The following is a 16,582-nucleotide window of genomic DNA, read 5'->3' on the forward strand; positions in this document are numbered from 1 at the left end:
TTCTTGCGTGTTTCATTCATGCCTTTTGACCGGTGAAACAATGTCAAGTGTTTGCAGACAACATCTGTAAAAAGACATGTCTCTGAAACCCCCCAGCCTTTCTGAGCGAAAGTGGGGCCGCGTTAACGTGGGAATCCATGCTGGAGAGTGTGTGGCAAAACTGAGCCCTTTCCAAACATTCAGAACCAAGTATGGGCCCCCGGCTGCTGGGTGCCTTGGAATGTCATTTCAGGGTCTCCCCCCACCCGCGCCTGAGGCAGGCAGGCTAGGAAGTAGCCGTCAGGGTGCGGCTGCAAAAGCAGGGACCATCCGTACACTGCAGGGAGCAGACAGCAATGGGTAGTCAGGGATCTCTCCAAGACATCTCCAGCACCCAGAGGGCCATGGAGATGTAGGAGGAGCCCGCATGGCCTCCACTAACACAACCAGATCCCTACCCACACTGCTCTGTGCGGCAAGGACTGCAAAGGGCAGCGAATTGCTGCCAGCTGCACGTTGGTCTCCAGACTGCGCGCTCCTGCTAAGAGATGTAAGGGCCCGATAAGCTTCCCCTTGGCTCCAGCAACCCAAGGCCGCGTAAGAGCCGGTGAGCTCTGGGGGCGCCAGTGTGGTAGAGCAGGGTGGGGTGGCTTTGCGTTGGAAGGGGGAGGGGATCGCTTGGACATATTTGTTTTGAGGGAAATGAACCCAACTCTGCAAACAGTCGCAGACGCTCCCCCCGACTCTGCCCCACTGTCCATCCACCTCGGGCCGGTGCATTCTGAGAATTAATCTGCAGCCCTTTACCTCGGTCGGTGCGGGTGTCACGCTAGGCCATAAGGCCCTTCTGGGAAATGCAGCCGGGGTGCCTGCCTCCTGCGGTGGCTGTGTGTTATCTGTGTGCCGATCGGCGGAGCTGACAATCTGCATCTGTTCCCGGCAGTCACTGACCTGCCTCCGACACAAGGTCTCCGCTTTCCCTCAAGGGCCATGTAAACGGGGCAGCTCACAGGGCGCAGACCTGCCCCGCACCCCCGTTTTCCTCCCCACCTGACCCCGAACTGCCTCTCTCCAGCCCAGCCCAGTAACCGAGGAAACGCTCCTGCAGCATGCCCCTCTCGGAGGGCACGCTCCAGCCCCGGGGGAAACTTGGGCCTAGCCTGTCCGGTTCCTGGTTCCAGGTACCAGGTGTTTCATGTGAACGTAGCCCCGGAGACGGGTGGCCTGGGGATCTCTGCACATCTGCAGGTCAGGAGCAGCCCTGGGAAGGCTCCCTGGCCTTAGCGGAGTCCCTCACGCCACCAAGGAGAGAGGGAGTCCGGGCTCCGGGTCCATTCATCCCCTCGCCTCACTCCTGAGACTGCCCAGCGGGCAGCCAGTTATTGCCAAGAACGGGGCTGGCGGTTTTGTGACATGGACGCTGGGAACGGGGATGAGGCCACCAAAGAGCCTTGAGATGGGGGGTGCGGGGAGGCCGCATGCAGCCTCTACTTGCTGGAGCCAATAGCTGCTCAGACAGGGAAGCGGGGTACTGAGGCAGGACTAGCCCCCGGAGACCCAGGCGACACCAGGGCCTCGCCGTGCTGGGCACTGCACACACCGGGCAGGAGAGCCCTGCACTAAAGAGCTCACAGCCTAGATCTCATGAGCCATCCCCGCCTGCCTTCCCCAGCTTTGTCAGCTTTGGGACCGGGCTTGTCTCCCCCTGCCCTTGTTCCCTGGCCCTGCGGCCCGTGTCCGCGCCAGTCCACACGCACCCTGCACCTCGCGAAATCGCTTCTGATCTTGGGTTTCCGACAGGCGCAGCCAGCCGGCGCGGGCGCTAGTGGTCAGGGGGCGTGGAGAGCAGCAGCTATCTAGCCTGTTGTGTTTGTGGTACAGGAGTCACCAGGACCCCCTGGTGCTGGGCGTGGCACAAACACAGAGCAGGCGGCAGGCGTGGTCACAAGGCGTTTCCGCCATCACGCTGTGCCTCTGCAACAAGGTGTCCCTGGGGTCTCCCGACAAGCACAGGGACAGCCTGCCACTGTGAGAGTGGCCTGGCTGCAGTGACCTGTCTTCACAGCTGCCAGAGCTAGCATGCTGCTGCCAGAAAAAGGCCTCTCCTTGCCACCAATGTTCCCTCTGAGTGCATCCATCCACGTGCGGAATAAGTTTTGTTATGTGCACCAAGGCATGTGCAGATGAGAATCACATTCTGCCAGCTGTGGACACTGCTAATCAGTGGGGCAGCATTGGCATCGCTCCTGGGTGCTTGCAGGAGCACTCTTTGCCGCTCCGGGGTGAATCACGTTAGTTTTACCTGCTTCGTGGAATGCAGCTAGGTAGCCCCCGCTTCCCGTGGCCCCTGGGGCAGTGGGACTGCCCGGCGGGCGCTAGATAACAGGCTCTCTCTCTACATGCTGTTTGCCTAGCAGTGTTTGCCTGGACTTTAGCAGGGCTGAGCTTAGGCAGTCGAGGGGCAGTCTGAGCCAAAGCCAATGCAATGCCGTGTCGCGCCCGCCTGCAGAAATGATGCTGATGAGAAAGGAGCGGGGATTGCAGCAGCCAGCAGGAGAAACCCTCCCCCGCCGGGTGTCTGAGCAGCACCCCAAAGGAAATCCAGACGCTGGAAAATGAACCCACCCCACCCGCCCCCACCCCCTCCAAAACAAATAAAACACCAGGGCTGGCCTGACCTACCCTGGACATGTTGCTCCATAGTTTGGATTGAGAGCAGTGCATTCTGGGAATATCCTGGGAGACCTTCTCTTGCTACCTCACAATCCCACCAGCCGCAGGGACAGACGGGCTGCGGCGCGCAGGGAATCCAGCTGTGGCGGCGCGTCGGGCACCCCCCGACCCTGCACCCGTCTGCAGCAAGATGAGACGCCACCAGCCAGGGGAACAGAGGGGTTATTGCTCCTCCAGGGTCCGGCACAGCAGAGTCCGGATGTAGGCGCCAGGGCCAGGCAGCCTCACACCCCTGGGGGCAGGGGGCACAGGCCCCTGAGCCCCCAGCACTCAGCTCGGTCTCTTCTCTTCATGTTTTCCCAGCCAAGACTGCCCCTTCTCCAAGCCACCCCCTCCCCTGGTCAGTGAGAGCCGGTTGGGCCCTGGTCTCTGTGACGTGAGGGCCCTGAGGGCGACCCCGCGGGGCCGTGCTCACAGACGCGGGCCAGTAGGGGTCACCCCCAGCGACCAGTGAATGCCCAACCAGAGTACAGCACCCCCCCTACATCACACCAGCCCCCGAGCACCGCTTCACGGCCCCCGACGGTTCCCTTCATTGGCCACCGAGAGGCCTCGGTGCAGCAACCCAGCGAACGCGTCTCTGGCCGGTTGCTGCAGGACAGGCAGCCCCGTCACTCAGGGCACGAACTAGCCCCTTGTTAGCAGCCTCAGCCAAGGGGATGCCTGGCGAGGGGGCCTTCGGGGCAGGGCTGTGACTGGGGGCAAAGCTGTTCCAGTTCTGCGGGTAAACCGGCCACCCCCCCGAGTGTGGACAATCCAACTGGCGGTCACTTTGAACTGAACCCTAATAATTACAGCCCAGGCTCTGCTGCCAGCCCCAGCGGAGCAGCTGCCAGCCTCGGAGGAGCAGCTGCCAGCCCCAGGGGAGAGCAGGGCCTGGTGGTGTGATTGCTGTAAGAGCGCACAGCCGGCAGCCAGAGTCACAGCTGCTCAGATGTTACCCAGCACCGCTGTCCTGTGTGACTAGCAGCCCCGTGTGGTCCCCAAACCGCGCTCCCTCACCCGGGGGTGGCCTGGGGCCCCTTGGACCAGACCCTCCACGGATGCAGGGCAGCAGAGCTGCAGCAAGCTAAAAGGAGCCACGCTGGTTTACACCCGTGCGGGGCTTGGCCCCTTGCCGTAGATAAGGGACACGCTGCTAGAATAGGGTGTGGGACCCAGCAAAACCGGAACGCCCTGTACCCAGGGCAGCAAGTGTCCCAGCCTGGCAGAGGAGGCCCCTACCCAGGACACAGGATCTGCCCGCGCGGGGATGTGGAGAGGGGCAGGAGCGAGGGGGAAGGGGTCACTCTCCGGTGGGCAGGCCAGGGGCTGCTCTGTTTATAAAGCCCAAAGAAAAGCGTTTCCCTCTGGACTTAACCCTCCCCCCAGAGTGCGTGTACCCCCAGGCATTGCAACAGGCACTCTCCACCCGGCTCCGGGTGTGGATCACAGCCGACCAGCGAGACTGCCGTGGGGCGCCCCCTCTCCCCGCTTCCATCAGCCAGCCCCACGCCCTCCCTGCGGGCTCCCCTGCTTGGACTGGGACCCTCTCCATTCTCCACTGCCCTGCCCGGACCCTGCTTCCCTGCCACTGGCAATCGCCCATTGGGGGTGCCCACAAGGCAGCCCAACACAGAAAGAGAAGAAACCGGCTAGTTTCTCACTCCCTCCTCTTCCAGCCTCGTTCATCCTCGTGGTTTCTGGTTCACACTCACTGGACCATACCGGGCTCCTTCATTTAAATTTCCTCTAGCCACTAGAGCCCCCCAGCCCCTCCTCCGCGCACCCATGGAACAGCCCAGGGCCCCTGCAGAGCCGGTTACAGCAGGCTAAGAGAGAGTCGCCATGGGCATTGCTGTTGCACTTTTATTTCAGCAGACACAATAGTGCAATTTTACAGAGGTCAAGTGCAGGAACAGCCGGGCCGCCAGCGGGTGCCGGTCTCCTGGCATCCACAGCTCCGGGTCGCTTTCCCCCGCTGTGCTGTGAGCTGCAGAAGAGCCAGCGGCCGGGGGCTGGTCCCAGCGCTGAGGTAGACAGCGGCTCGCTTTGTGCAGCAGCGGTGGGGCAGAGCAGGTGGAGTGGGGAGGCCGCCGAGCCTGCGGTGGGACCCGCTCAGTTTTCGATCTGCTGGAGGGTGCTGAAGAAGGAGGCCACCTTGTCCCGCACGTCCTTCTCCAGGAAGCTGAGATGATCCTCCACTTCCCCAGCGTAGGGACCCAGCTTCTGCCTCATCTCCTCCACCTTCTGCACCAGCTGCTTGTTGAAGGCCTCCCCGTAGGGGGCCACGGTCTGGCGGAACTCCTCGATCTTCTGGTCCATCTGCCCGCTCAGGCCTTCCACGTAGGGGCCCAGGGACTGGCGCAGGCCTTCGGCGTCCGTGCGCAGCTTCTCCTTCAGCTCCTCGGCGTAAGGGCTCAGCTTCTGGCGCAGCTCCTCCGTGCTGTCCGAGAGCTTGGCCCGCAGCTCCTCCGCGCCCTTCTTCATCTGGAAGGACAGGCCCTCCAGCTGGCGGTTGAGCTTGTCCTGCACGTCCTGGGCGTAGGGGGCCAGCTGCTTGCGCAGCTCCTCCACATTCTGGTCAATCTTGACCTTGAGCTCGTCGGCCCAGGGCGCCAGCTTGTCTTTCATGCCGGCCACGTTCTTGTCGATCTGCTGCTGCAGCTGCTCGGTGTAGGGGGTCAGGGCTGCCTGGAGGCCGTCCACGTTCTCCTGCAGCTTGTCCCGCAGCTCCTGGGCGTAGGGGGCCAGCTGCTGGCGCAGCAGGGCCGTATTCTGGTTCACCTGCTCCTTCAGCTCCTCCGCATACGGGCTCAGCTTGAGCTGCAGCTCCTGGATGTTCCTGTTGACGTGCTGGTGCACCTCGTCGGCGTACGGGGACAGCTTGAGGCGCAGCTCGGCCAGCTCCTGCTGGATCTGCTCCTTCAGCTTCTCCGAGTCCTGGCGCAGCTTGGCGTGCAGCTCGGTGGCAAAGGGGACCAGCTTCTTCTGCAGGCCCTCCGCGTAGGCGTTGACGTTCTGGAGGTTGTCCTGGAAGAGGGTGCTGGGCAGGAAGGGCAGGACAGGTCAGTCCCTAGGGTCTCACACTGATTCCCCGACCAGTCAGGCCCCCCCAGGTCCCTGCCCTGCGCCCTACAACACCTCGCCCATGTAGCGCGTGCCAGGGCTCTCCCCCCACTCGGAGCAGACTTTCCTGGCGACCCTTCTCTTCCAGCTGCCCTGCTCCGGACATTTTGCAGGGACAGGGGGCAGAAGCAAGTTTCCCTGCCAGCCTGTTGCCCGTTGCTTTGCATGAGACGGGTCCCTCCGCCTCCGCGGGGCAGTGGGTCTGGCAGGCCAGGCCGTGTGCTCTGCTATTTACCGTTCCCTCCAGTCAGAGCCCTAGGACCAGTGCGTTCCCCTCGCTCGCCGGGCCGGCCCCCGAAACCCGCTCTGCTCCCACCCCTCCTGCGCCGGCGCTCAGGGGCACTCACTTGAGCTGCTTGCTGATGTCAGACTGCTGGAGCTGCTCCACCGTGTCCTTGGCGCCGCTGCCCAGCTGGGTGAAGTAATTCCAGACCACGTCGGCCACCTGCTCGGCACTGATGTCTGCCTGGGCCCCTGGGAAGGAACCAGCGCCCGGGCTCAGTGCCGCGTGCAGCTGCTCTGCGCCTGCCCCACCCCTCCTATTCCCAGGGGCCTCCTTTCCCCCAGCCCCCTCCACCCAGGAGCTGTGGGGGGCAGCCCCCACCGGGTGCCATCTCCCCGGGGTGCTGGCCAGGCCTGGGAGCACGTGGCTGTGTCCGAGATAGCCCAGGTTCAGGCTGAGGCCCCGTCACCCCTCCCTCCCTGGCACCTGCCCTCCCAGGAAAGGGGTGAGGAAGCCGGAAGCACCGCGGCTCTGCGGACAGGGTCTGCGCCGGGGCTCTGCCGTACCTGTGATGGCGAGCAGCGCCAGGGCGAGGGTGACGACCTTCAGAGACATCCTGCGCTCCAGGGATCAGCCAGGCAAGGTGGGAAACTGCAGAGAGAAGAAGGATGAGCCGGTCAGTCTCCCCGTGCGCCCCGCCCCGGCTGAGCCCCAGGCAGGGTGGGACGGACATGGTCAGCGGGAGAGGCCGCCCCTCCTGCATCCCCCCCGCCGGAGCACCCCTTCATCCCGCTTTCCCGAGGGCCCTGCTGCCGACCTGGGAACAGAGGTGCAGGCTGAGCGCCCAGTGCCCACCTCACCCACCCACCGACTCCTCTGGACAGACCCTCAGCTGCCCGTCCCCGGCAGCATCCTGTGTAGGCTGCTCCTGCAGCCGTTCCCCAGCAAGGCGCTGCCAGCGTCCAGCCAGGGACACCTGCGGCAGCTCCATGCCTCCCCCTTCCAGCAAGCTCACCTGTGCTGCTGCGTCCGGGCTGCTGGCTGTGCCCTGCGGGCTTGTATTTATACGGCAGCCAGTCGCCCCGGCCGGCTTCCACGCAGGCCGGTGACACAGTCTCCAGGGCTTGGACTTTAGTAAGGACCCAACGTGGAAGCTCCTGACGTGTGCGCGGGCGGGGCGTTATCTGCGGGGCCGCGATGCTGGAGATAGCGGGGAAGCAGGGAGAGGGAAAGCAGAACCAGACCCAGCCCAGGCCTGTGTCTGGGACTTTCCACGGAGGAGTCTGATAGAGCCCAAGCCAAGGGGATCCATCTCCTCCTCCGCTGTGGGGGACAGGTGCTGTCAATCAGCCCATCACCGCAGCCGGCTGTGCAGCGCTGGGCGGGGGTGCCCCCGGAAAGCACTTGGGATTTCTCAGGGGCAGGACCATCACTGACGCCCGCTTTTCCCAGCCAGGCACAGAGGCCAGGCAGAGCCCCTGGACGCAGGAGGGGAACTCTCGGCCAGCAGGAAAATCACGAGCAGCCCCCTGCCCCTCCACCTGCGGAAACACGGCGCCGCCCTCACGCCTGTTCGCAGGCTGGGCGTGACATCGCGGCGTGGTGCTGAGCACGGGGGTGGAGCGCGCAGAACACTCAGGTGCTGCTCCTGACTCGCTGGAGCAAGGCTTGTCACCTGGCTCTGTGCCTCAGTTTCCCCATCTTGTAACACGGGGCTGATGCCGTGCCCGCCCTGTGAGGCACTTTGGGCTGGGAAGGGCCAAGTAGAGTTAGTGTCCGCGCCATCCTGTGGGCCTCGCTGCCCCCCCCAGCCAGCGTTGCTGCCCGGGTGGCCTCTAGCTCCCAGGTGTCCCTGTGCGTGCGGAAGCCTTGTTGGAATCGCCACCCACAGGCTCTGGGTGGCCCAGCAAGGAGCCAAGTCTCAGCTCTGACCCCCTGGCCCAGCGTCTGGGACGTCAGCGCGGTTCATGGCTGGGTCGTTGCAGGGCCCAGGTGTCACAGGGACAAAGCGCCAACCGGTGTGAAGCAGGGAAGTGACGCTGCTGGGTCTGCGCCAATTGTTGTGTGTGTGTGTGTGTGTGTGTGTGTGTGTGTCTCTCTCTCTCCCCGGTGTGTGTGCGTGTCTCTCTCTCTCTCTCCCCGGTGTGTGTGTGTGTGTCTCTCTCTCTCTCTCCCCAGTGTGTGTGTGTGTGTGTCTCTCTCTCTCCCCCCGGTGTGTGTGTGTGTCTCTCTCTCTCCCCCCGGTGTGTGTGTGTGTCTCTCTCTGTCCCCCCGGTGTGTGGGTGTGTGTGTCTCTCTCTCTCCCCCCGGTGTGTGGGTGTGTGTGTGTGTGTCTCTCTCTCCCCGGTGTGTGTGTGTCTCTCTCTCTCTCTCTCCCCGGTGTGTGTGTGTGTGTGTGTGTGTGTGTCTCTCTCTCCCCCCGGTGTGTGGGTGTGTGTGTGTGTGTCTCTCTCTCTCTCCCCCCCGGTGTCTGTGTCTCTCTCTCTCCCTGGCATGACATGCAAAAAGAGGACACCGTGACCAAGCTGAAACTCAGTGTGGTGCCCCTCCCCTCAGGCGCTGCCCAGCGGGCCTGGCCATGCCCCGGGCTGCAGGTGATGGGCTGCCCCCACCCCCCCCAGCTCACCTGGAACAAGGGGCCCAGCTGAGGAGGGAGGCTAAAGGAACAGCGCCCACGAAGGCCCGATCCGGGGAGCTGGGGACAGCGTGCACCCAGCGAGCCCGAGTGCTGAGCGCCGGTGGCCTCGCGTGTGTCTGGGGCGAGCCAGGGCCGTGCACTGGTGCGAGGTCTGGGCACCACGCGCGCTGGGAACACGGGGCCAGCGGGACTTGCTGCGTGGCCTGTGGGAGGAGGGGCGGGATTTCCGAAGGAGGCGCTGGCTCCGGACACAGGCCCCGCCCACTCACGCCATGCAGCGCGCATTGCCAGGTGTCTGGGATTGGCCCGGACAGTCCGGTATTTGCGGCCTCAGGCTGGAAAAAACGCCCAGAAAGAAAACCAGGTATTTTCTGGGACAGAAGGCCGCTTGGGACAGTCTTCCCCTCCTGCGTCGGGGGGGGGGGGGGATGTAAAGGAGCCGGGACTTTTTATTGTGCGGTTTTTGGGTTTTGGTTTTTTTTTTTGCTCAACTACTTTGGTCCCTGGGTTGTTGGTTTTTTCCGCTCAACCAATTTTTTCCTGCCACGTTTGGTGTGTTTGGTGACACGATCTGGCACCCGGCTCGCAGCCCGAGGAAGCTCGCACCCCGCAACGCCGCCCAGTGGCTTCCCACAGGCGGGGGCGTCGTTTCCCAGTCGCAGCGGGTGTCCTGCCGAGGCCGAGCAGCCCTGGGAACTGGGAGCGCAGCGGCTCGCCGCGTGGGGGCTGGCCAGGCCTGCGTGCCGGCAGCTCTCGCTCCCTACCAGGGAGGGGCCGTGCTCAGCTCCCTGCAGGACGAGGCCCAGGCAGCTTGCCCCAGGCTCGGTGCCGGGATGGCACAGGGGAGCAGTGGGTGCAGAGCAAAGCCAGCCTGCGCCCGGGCAGGGCGGGTTTTCTCCTGTGCCAAGTGGCTCTGATTTTCCTGCCCAGCGCAGGGTCCTGCTCCCCGCACTGATAAACTCCCCGAGGGCTCCCCACGGGCCCTCTCCATTGCGCCACTGGTTTTGGGAAGGGCTGCATTGAGCAACATGATCTGCGGGTGTTTGCGAACCCGCCGCCGGTGCCAAAGTCCTGCCTTCCAGCATGGTGCGTGAGGCAAAGTCTGAGTGCACGCAGCTGCCCTCCCGCCCCACGCGGTTACATAACCAGGGCGGCGGGGGCCCTCCGTGTGCGCAGGGCGGCGCGGCCGGGCCGAGGCAGGGCAGGTGCAGGGTGCGCTGCTGCCTCCAGGCCCTGCTCAGACACCCCGGGCCTGACGTGCCCTGGGCGGCCGTGAGCAGGTTTCGGGGGGTCTGCCGAGCAGGGCCAGCGTTAGACTCACTGGGGCCAAGCAGAAAGCCGCAGCTTTGCGGGACGGGCCTCGGGGAACTCCCCTGCACATGGGCCCTGGCTTCCCGAGCAGAACGCCTGCCTGGCACAGACGGGCCGTGGGGTTTTGTCACGCGCGAGGGGGCGGCCGACAGAAAACGGGCGGGGCCCGCCTCGGAGGGCATCCCGGCTCTGGCAGGCCTGTGGGACGAGAGCAGCTGCCCAACAGTGAGGCAGGGCCCCCACCTGACATCATCATCCCCTCTGTGACATCACAGGCATCTCCATGGCGGCTGCTTATGATGTCACAGGGCACGGTTAGGCCCTGAGGGGGGCCACGAGCAGGAGGCGCATAAAACAGGCTCCCCACACGCTGAAGGGGAGAGACGTGGTGCGCGCCGGATGGGCACAGCAGCAAGGGCCCCCCTCCCCCAGCAGCACCCCAGAGTTTTGCCTGGAAAATGTCTCCTGCCATTTTAATGCCCCCCCACCCTGCCCCTGCCCAGCAGGCTGGCCCCCTGGCCCCGGCTGTACCGTGCTTCAGGTGTGTTCTCCATCGCTGGGCACAGTGCGCAGTGATGGGGCGGCAGGCGAGCAGCAGGGATCCGTGGGAATGACACCCTCACAGTCCAAAGAGCTCTGGTTGCTGCCCTGCCCTGGCCGTAGGCAGCAGCCGGGAACCTGGGGCAGGATGCAGCCGGCTCCCCTGAGTGCAAAGCAAACGAGACCCTGCACCGAAGGGTGGGAGGCTGGCAGGGCTGGGTCCCCCCCCAACCCAGCCTGTGAGCGCGGCAGAGAGCCCAGGCATCTGGTTCAGTGCCCAGAGCAACCTCCCCCCTCCCCCCCCCCCCGAGGGCACGTCCCTCGTTCTCTGCTCCCGCCTGGGCCAGCTGGTCTGTCTGCTTGAACTGCCCTCGCCCGGGGCAAGGGCCGAGTCTGCGCTGGAGCCACGGTTCACTCCCGCCCCTCGCCGCAGCCGAGCGGGGCCAGCCCCGGAGCTGCGGCCCTGCTGGAAGGTAGCAGGGCGGGCGCTGGTGCTGACGGGGCTCAGTGTGACCCAGGGATGAAGGGTCCGGGGGGCGGGCACCCGGCGAGAGGGTTCTCCGGAGCTGGGTCACCCTGGGAGGGAGCCGGTTGGACCTGGGCCTCGTGGCCAAGGCCCAGAAAGCTGCTCAGTGACGACCCAGCCTCCCACGTGGGCCCTGCTGGCACTGCCCCTTCTGCCCAGGGGGAGCAGCCCAGGCCTCATGCTGCTCCTGGTGCCCGGGGCCTCAGGGGCATCTAGCCATGTGGAGGGGGCCGGTGCAAGCTGGACACAGGCCACTGAAGGTCCCTCTAGTGCCACGTGCAGAGATGCAGCCTCCCGAGGCCCCGCAGGGCAGGGAGCTCAGGGCAGGCAGGGGCATGGAGCCCGGCTCCCATCTGGGAGAGCCAGAGAAGCAGGGAAGGGAGCCCTGACCCGGCTGTGCACGGCCGCGCGTGTGCGCGCGCGGGGCTGAGGGATTTCTCAACGCCCCAAGGACACCCGGACGCCTGGCAGCCGGAACACGAGCCATAAATGCAACATCCCCCTCACTCCGGCCAAGCCGCCCCGCTGACCTTTGCCCAAACGGCCCCCGGCGGCCGCTTCCCGGGGCAGGTATAAGAGCGGGAAGCCGGGGCCCGGGCGTTAGTGGAGCTCAGGCAGCGACGCGGCCAGGTAAGGCTTGGCGTGGGGCTCGCCCAGCGCGGGGGCCGGGAGCAGGCGACAGCGGGGAAAGCCAGGCCTGCCCCCGCCAAGCAGCCTCCGCAGAGGCGCACTGGGCCTCGCCCGCCGGACCCTCCCGCAGCGCTGGGCTGAACGGCTCAGCCCCCTGGGCACAGGCCCATTAGCCCCCTGCGTGTGCGCTGAGCCAGCCGCAGAGCCGGCCGGGTGGGACCAGAGCCCGCGGCTGGCTTCCAGCAGCGCTGCTGGGGGGCCGGACGCCCAACCCGCCTGCAGGGCCCAAGCGCCTGGCCAAGCCACCAGCCCGAGCTGCCAGCCCAGCGATTCCCAACCTTCTCCAGAGGGGAACCCGTTTTGACAATTCAGGAAGACTTGGTGACCCAGGACAATTCAAACCCGGGGGGCAGAGCCACCTGGGGAGACAGCTGGCGACCCCTTTGAAATGGACTGGAGACCCAGATTTGGGTCCCCACCCATAGGCTGGGAAACCCTGTCCCAGCCTGTCCCCCCGGCCCACGTATCCGGCACAGGCACCTGCTGGCGGGACTGCTGCAGAGGGAGGCCCCGGGCCGTGCGCGGAGCCCCTACGCCCATGGGAAGTTGCGTCGGCCTGCTGGCTTCCCCCGGGCTGCCGGCCTGAGCTGGGAGCCGTGGATGGAATGGAGCTGGGAGCCGTGTGGTCGGCCCCCCTTGTCTCCAAGCCACAGAGCTGAACCCCCTGGCCGCTCCACTCCATAGCGCACCTGGCTTCCCAGTGCCCCTGGCCAGGCTGGAGCAGGGACCGGGCCCGAGCCGGGCACCACAGAGCCGGCTGGGCTTGCAGCCGCTGGCTCCCAGGGCAGGCTGTGCCGGTGCACCCCAGGGGGCAGGAGGGGGAGTCTCCCTGCACCGCGCTCCAGCAGAGAGCTGGCTGGCTTTGGATCCGGGGGGGGGGGAGACGGGGGCAGACTCAGGGGCAGGGGGTGCTGAGTGGGGGTGGCCCCGAGCCGCCCCTGGACAGTCACTGCTCCGGTGCTCTCTCCTCAGCCAGCACCATGAAGGCCCTGCTCCTGCTCTCGCTGTTTGGCGTGGCGCTGCTCGCCGCCCTGGCACGTAAGAGCCGCCGCCCCTCGGGGGGAAGGGGCAGACTGGAGCGGGGAGGGAGGGGGGAACAGGCAGGGGGGGCACATGGGCCCCAGGTTAGTTACCAGGCGGCAGGCGCTCGCGGCATTCACAGAAATACGCTGCCCCCCCATCCCTCGCTCTGCGTGGGGCAGGACCAGAGGGCCCAGCCATGGGCCAGTGAAACCTGCTGCTCACGCGACCAGGGGCTGCAGGGAGGGGACCCCAGCAGGCCTGGTCCCGGCTTGCTCTATGGGACTGGGTGAGAAGCCGCACTCGAATGGAGCTCTTCCCATCTCCGGCTTGGCCCCGCCCCGAACCTGGTGGAGGAGACAGTCGGGTTCGTTTGGCATGACTGGGGGGGGGGTGAACATAGGGGAGCACAGACTGGGGCATGCCTCTCCCCCGGCCCCCAGACACACACACCCCCCCCCTTCCCACTGGCTAAGCCAGGGCTGGGGCCATGGGCCAGTGAAAGCTGCTGCTCACACAACCGGGGGCTCAGGCCGGAGGGAGGGGGTGGGGGACCCCGGGGAGAGGACCCCACCCCGACACAGCTTGGTTTGTGCTTGCAGAGGCCGAGGCCCCCGGGGAGGAGGAAACCATCGTGAGCAAGGTGCACGGCTACGTCCAGCATGTGGCTCAGACGGCCAAGGACGCCTTCAGCAAGGTCCAGGAGTCCGAGGTGGCTCAGCAGGCCAGGTGCGCCCCCTCCCCGGGCAGCCTGGGACAGACCTGGGGCTGGGAGCCCCCCAGTGCAGCCGCGAGCCAAGGCAGCTCAGTGAACGGGCACGCGCTGGGTGGGCCACGGCCAGACAGCCCCTCTGTGGCCCTGGGCAGGCTGGGGAAGCCGGCATTGTTGGACAGCTCAGTCCCAAGCGGGCCGTGCGCTCCGGCCAGCAGAGGGGTGCCCCAGGTGCATCTGTGAGGGTCAGGCCAGGTGCCAGGGTTCTGAACAAAAGCAGGATTCCCTGGCACTGGGCCGGCCACAGCCACGGCCCCGCAGCGTGCCGGGTTCCCCCTTCCCGTGCTGCTTCTCAGGGCTCGACCGCACCGAGTCCCACTAGGCCAGCGGCAGGCTCAGTGCTCCGACTAGGGCCCGTGTAATAACCTCCCCGCTCCGTGCGTTTACTCCTGCAGAGAATGGGTCACGTCGCAGGCCGATGTCGTCGGCCAGTTCCTGGGGGGGCTGAAGGAGAAGTTCTCTGCGCTCTGGGAGCAGGAGGGGGCCAGGCGGTGAGCCCTGCGGCTGCAGCTCTGGCGGGGTCTCAGCTGAGGGGGCAGCCATAGGATATGCCCTGCAAATCGTAACCCAGCTGCCTGCCTGCCCTGGCCAGAGCGCCCAGCGTCCGTCCATCGAGCGCCCGCCCGCCCGCCGACGCACTCTGCACGCTGCTCCGACGGTACTTCCGCTGGGCCCCGAAGTGCCGGCCCTGCGGGGGTGCTGGCGCGGAGGGGACGGGTTTCTTTTTCCTTTCTAAAAACACCGTAATGCAAAGTTGATCCTGTGTCTTGGAATAAACGGAAGTAAACCCGAGGGGCGGTCGCTGGCCTTTCCTGGAGCGCTGCGGGGCGCGTGCCGAGTCCCAGAGCAAGCGGCGCGGCCCTGGAGCAGCTGTGTGCATGCTCTGTGCCGTGGAGGGTATTGCAAGCACGCGGCAGCACGCCCATCGCCAGGTTTGACGTGTGCCAGCCTGACCCCTGCCACCCCGGGGCATGGCAGCTCCTAGCCCCAGCCCCGCGGGGGCGGCTGCAGCAGAGAGGCCGGCAAAACATGGCTCGAGCCCGGCCCCTCTCCCATGACAAGGGAAGCAGGGCCCCAGGAGCCCGCGAGGCCTTGGGAACAATTGCCCAGAAGGGGATCTACCGACCAGCGAGCCCCCCTCCCGACCCCAGGCCTGGAACGCAAGGAACGCTCCGCTCCCAGGCTCCCCCATGCCAGCTGGCTGCACGGCCGGGAATTCATTCAGCATTAGGGCCCCCCGTGTGTCCCCCCACCCCGTGCCACTGGGACCCGTGGCCGTGTTCCTCGCCCACGCAGGGAAGGGGCCGCCTGTGCCCGGCAGGACGGCGCTGCACTAAGTACAGCACCGAGCACGTGCGGGGGGGGGACAGAGCCCAAGGCCACTCCGGTGGCTGCGGGTCCCTCCAAAGGGGGTCACTCAGGATCGGGCCCCTTTGCGGGATGCAAGACCCTTGGGCCAGAGCAGGGCCCGGCTGTTCTCCCGGCCAGCGCAGGGGACGTGAGGCGGGGCCAAAGCCCGGGGCCGTCTAAGCCGCCGGCAAGCGTTGCGGGGGGCCCCCCCTTGCCAACACGCTCTGCCACGCAGCACCCCCAACCCCAGCAGGTCGGAAGCAGATGGACAAGGCGGCGGGGCAGAAAGGCACCAGCGACAGCCAGCTCCGCAGGGCTGCCCCACGTACTCTCCGGGGCCACGGCCAGCTCCGCAGGGCTGCCCCCCGTGCTCTCCGGGGCCACGGCCAGCTCCGCAGGGCTGCCCCCCGTGCTCTCCGGGGCCACGGCCAGCTCCGCAGGGCTGCCCCACGTACTCTCCGGGGCCACGGCCAGCTCCGCAGGGCTGCCCCACGTGCTCTCCGGGGCCACGGCCAGCTCCGCAGGGCTGCCCCCCGTGCTCTCCGGGGCCACGGCCAGCCCCGCAGGGCTGCCCCACGTACTCTCCGGGGCCACGGCCAGCTCCGCAGGGCTGCCCCACGTGCTCTCCGGGGCCACAGCCAGCTCCGCAGGGCTGCCCCCCGTGCTCTCCGGGGCCACAGCCAGCTCCGCAGGGCTGCCCCCCGTGCTCTCCGGGGCCACAGCCAGCTCCGCAGGGCTGCCCCCCGTGCTCTCCGGGGCCATGGCCAGCGAGCAGCACCCAGAGCTCTGCGCTGCAGTACAATGGAGGCAGCTCGCCCCAGGAGGCCCCTGCCGGGCCGTGCGGCTGGCGTGGGGGGGAGTCCGTGCTACCCCCAAGGTGGCTGCAAATGCAGGAGCAGCCGTGTTTGCCTGACCCAGCTCCCGGGTAGCTCGCCAGCCTGCTGTGCTGAGGCCTCCCCCGCTCTGGTCCTAGCCAGCTCCGCTAAAGGCCCTCAGCTCTGGTGCACCCCTGCCCCCAGCCGGGACCAGATACGGCCCAGAGTGGCCCACCAAGGAGCTTGTTCCTGGGGGAGCTACAGTGGCCTCTCCCTCCTCCCCCCGTCTGCTGCCATTGCCCCGCATCCTGCCTCCGCTTCCACGCCCGGGTGCCGTGAGAAGGGGATTCCGAGCAACGCCCCTTGGGAAGAGCCGCCCAGACACCCTGCCCCTCAGCTCTGCGCACCCAGCCAGCCTGCGCTCAGATCGCTAGGGCCGGGCTCCCCCAGACTCTGCTCCCCCGGCTCCTCCTCCTGCCCCTCAGCTCTGCGCACCCAGCCAGCCTGCGCTCAGATCGCTAGGGCCGGGCTCCCCCAGACTCTGCTCCCCCGGCTCCTCCTCCTGCCCCTCAGCTCTGCGCACCCAGCCAGCCTGCGCTCAGATCGCTAGGGCCGGGCTCCCCCAGACTCTGCTCCCCCGGCTCCTCCTCCTGCCCCTCAGCTCTGCGCACCCAGCCAGCCTGCGCTCAGATCGCTAGGGCAGGGCTCCCCCAGACTCTGCTCCCCCGACTCCTCCTCCTGCCCCTCAGTTCTGCGCTTGGATTGCTAGGGCCGGGCTCCCCCAGACTCTGCTCCCCCGGCTTCCCCTCCTGCCCCCGACCTGCACAGCCCTTCGCCTCCACTCACCCCCCATCCCCCGACCCCCAGGGAGCCCCAT

General features: G+C 66.6%; 2 protein-coding genes across 3 annotated transcripts; one reads left to right on the plus strand and one right to left on the minus strand.

The window, feature by feature from the left end:
• Positions 1–4,537: 4,537 nt before the first annotated feature.
• Positions 4,538–10,960, minus strand: APOA4 (apolipoprotein A4). Of its 2 annotated transcripts, XM_075909401.2 has the most exons (5): positions 10,003–10,346; positions 7,059–7,243; positions 6,610–6,694; positions 6,168–6,294; positions 4,538–5,737 (listed from the first exon to the last, which is right to left on the minus strand). In XM_075909401.2, exons 3-5 carry the CDS (start codon positions 6,656–6,658, stop codon positions 4,810–4,812), a joined length of 1,104 nt encoding a protein of 367 aa, XP_075765516.1. In that variant the 5' UTR covers positions 6,659–6,694; positions 7,059–7,243; positions 10,003–10,346; the 3' UTR covers positions 4,538–4,809. The 2 variants fall into 2 exon arrangements, with proteins under 2 accessions (XP_075765516.1, XP_075765517.1); XM_075909402.2 differs by lacking the exons at positions 7,059–7,243; positions 10,003–10,346 and adding an exon at positions 10,524–10,960.
• Positions 10,961–11,596: 636 nt separating this feature from the next.
• APOC3 (apolipoprotein C3) lies at positions 11,597–14,332 on the plus strand. Its single transcript, XM_075909403.2, has 4 exons — positions 11,597–11,688; positions 12,721–12,786; positions 13,371–13,497; positions 13,936–14,332. The coding sequence occupies exons 2-4, from the start codon at positions 12,729–12,731 to the stop codon at positions 14,033–14,035; spliced, it is 285 nt and encodes a 94-aa protein (XP_075765518.1). The 5' UTR covers positions 11,597–11,688; positions 12,721–12,728; the 3' UTR covers positions 14,036–14,332.
• The last annotated feature ends 2,250 nt before the right edge of the window (positions 14,333–16,582 follow it).

Source organism: Pelodiscus sinensis, chromosome 25 (assembly GCF_052426305.1).
Source record: "Pelodiscus sinensis isolate ZL-2025 chromosome 25, ASM5242630v1, whole genome shotgun sequence".
NCBI lineage: Eukaryota > Metazoa > Chordata > Testudines > Trionychidae > Pelodiscus > Pelodiscus sinensis.

Bases quoted from the DNA above. Each gene is read 5' to 3' on its own strand.
- APOC3 (XM_075909403.2), top strand. From the start codon at position 12,729: ATGAAGGCCCTGCTCCTGCTCTCGCTGTTTGGCGTGGCGCTGCTCGCC. The intron at 12,787-13,370 runs GTAAGAGCCGCC...TTGTGCTTGCAG, and splicing joins GCTGCTCGCCGCCCTGGCAC to AGGCCGAGGCCCCCGGGGAG. The intron at 13,498-13,935 runs GTGCGCCCCCTC...TTACTCCTGCAG, and splicing joins GAGGTGGCTCAGCAGGCCAG to AGAATGGGTCACGTCGCAGG.
- APOA4 (XM_075909402.2), bottom strand. From the start codon at position 6,658: ATGTCTCTGAAGGTCGTCACCCTCGCCCTGGCGCTGCTCGCCATCACA. The intron at 6,295-6,609 runs GTACGGCAGAGC...GTTCCTTCCCAG, and splicing joins GGCGCTGCTCGCCATCACAG to GGGCCCAGGCAGACATCAGT. The intron at 5,738-6,167 runs GTGAGTGCCCCT...CTTCCTGCCCAG, and splicing joins GACATCAGCAAGCAGCTCAA to CACCCTCTTCCAGGACAACC.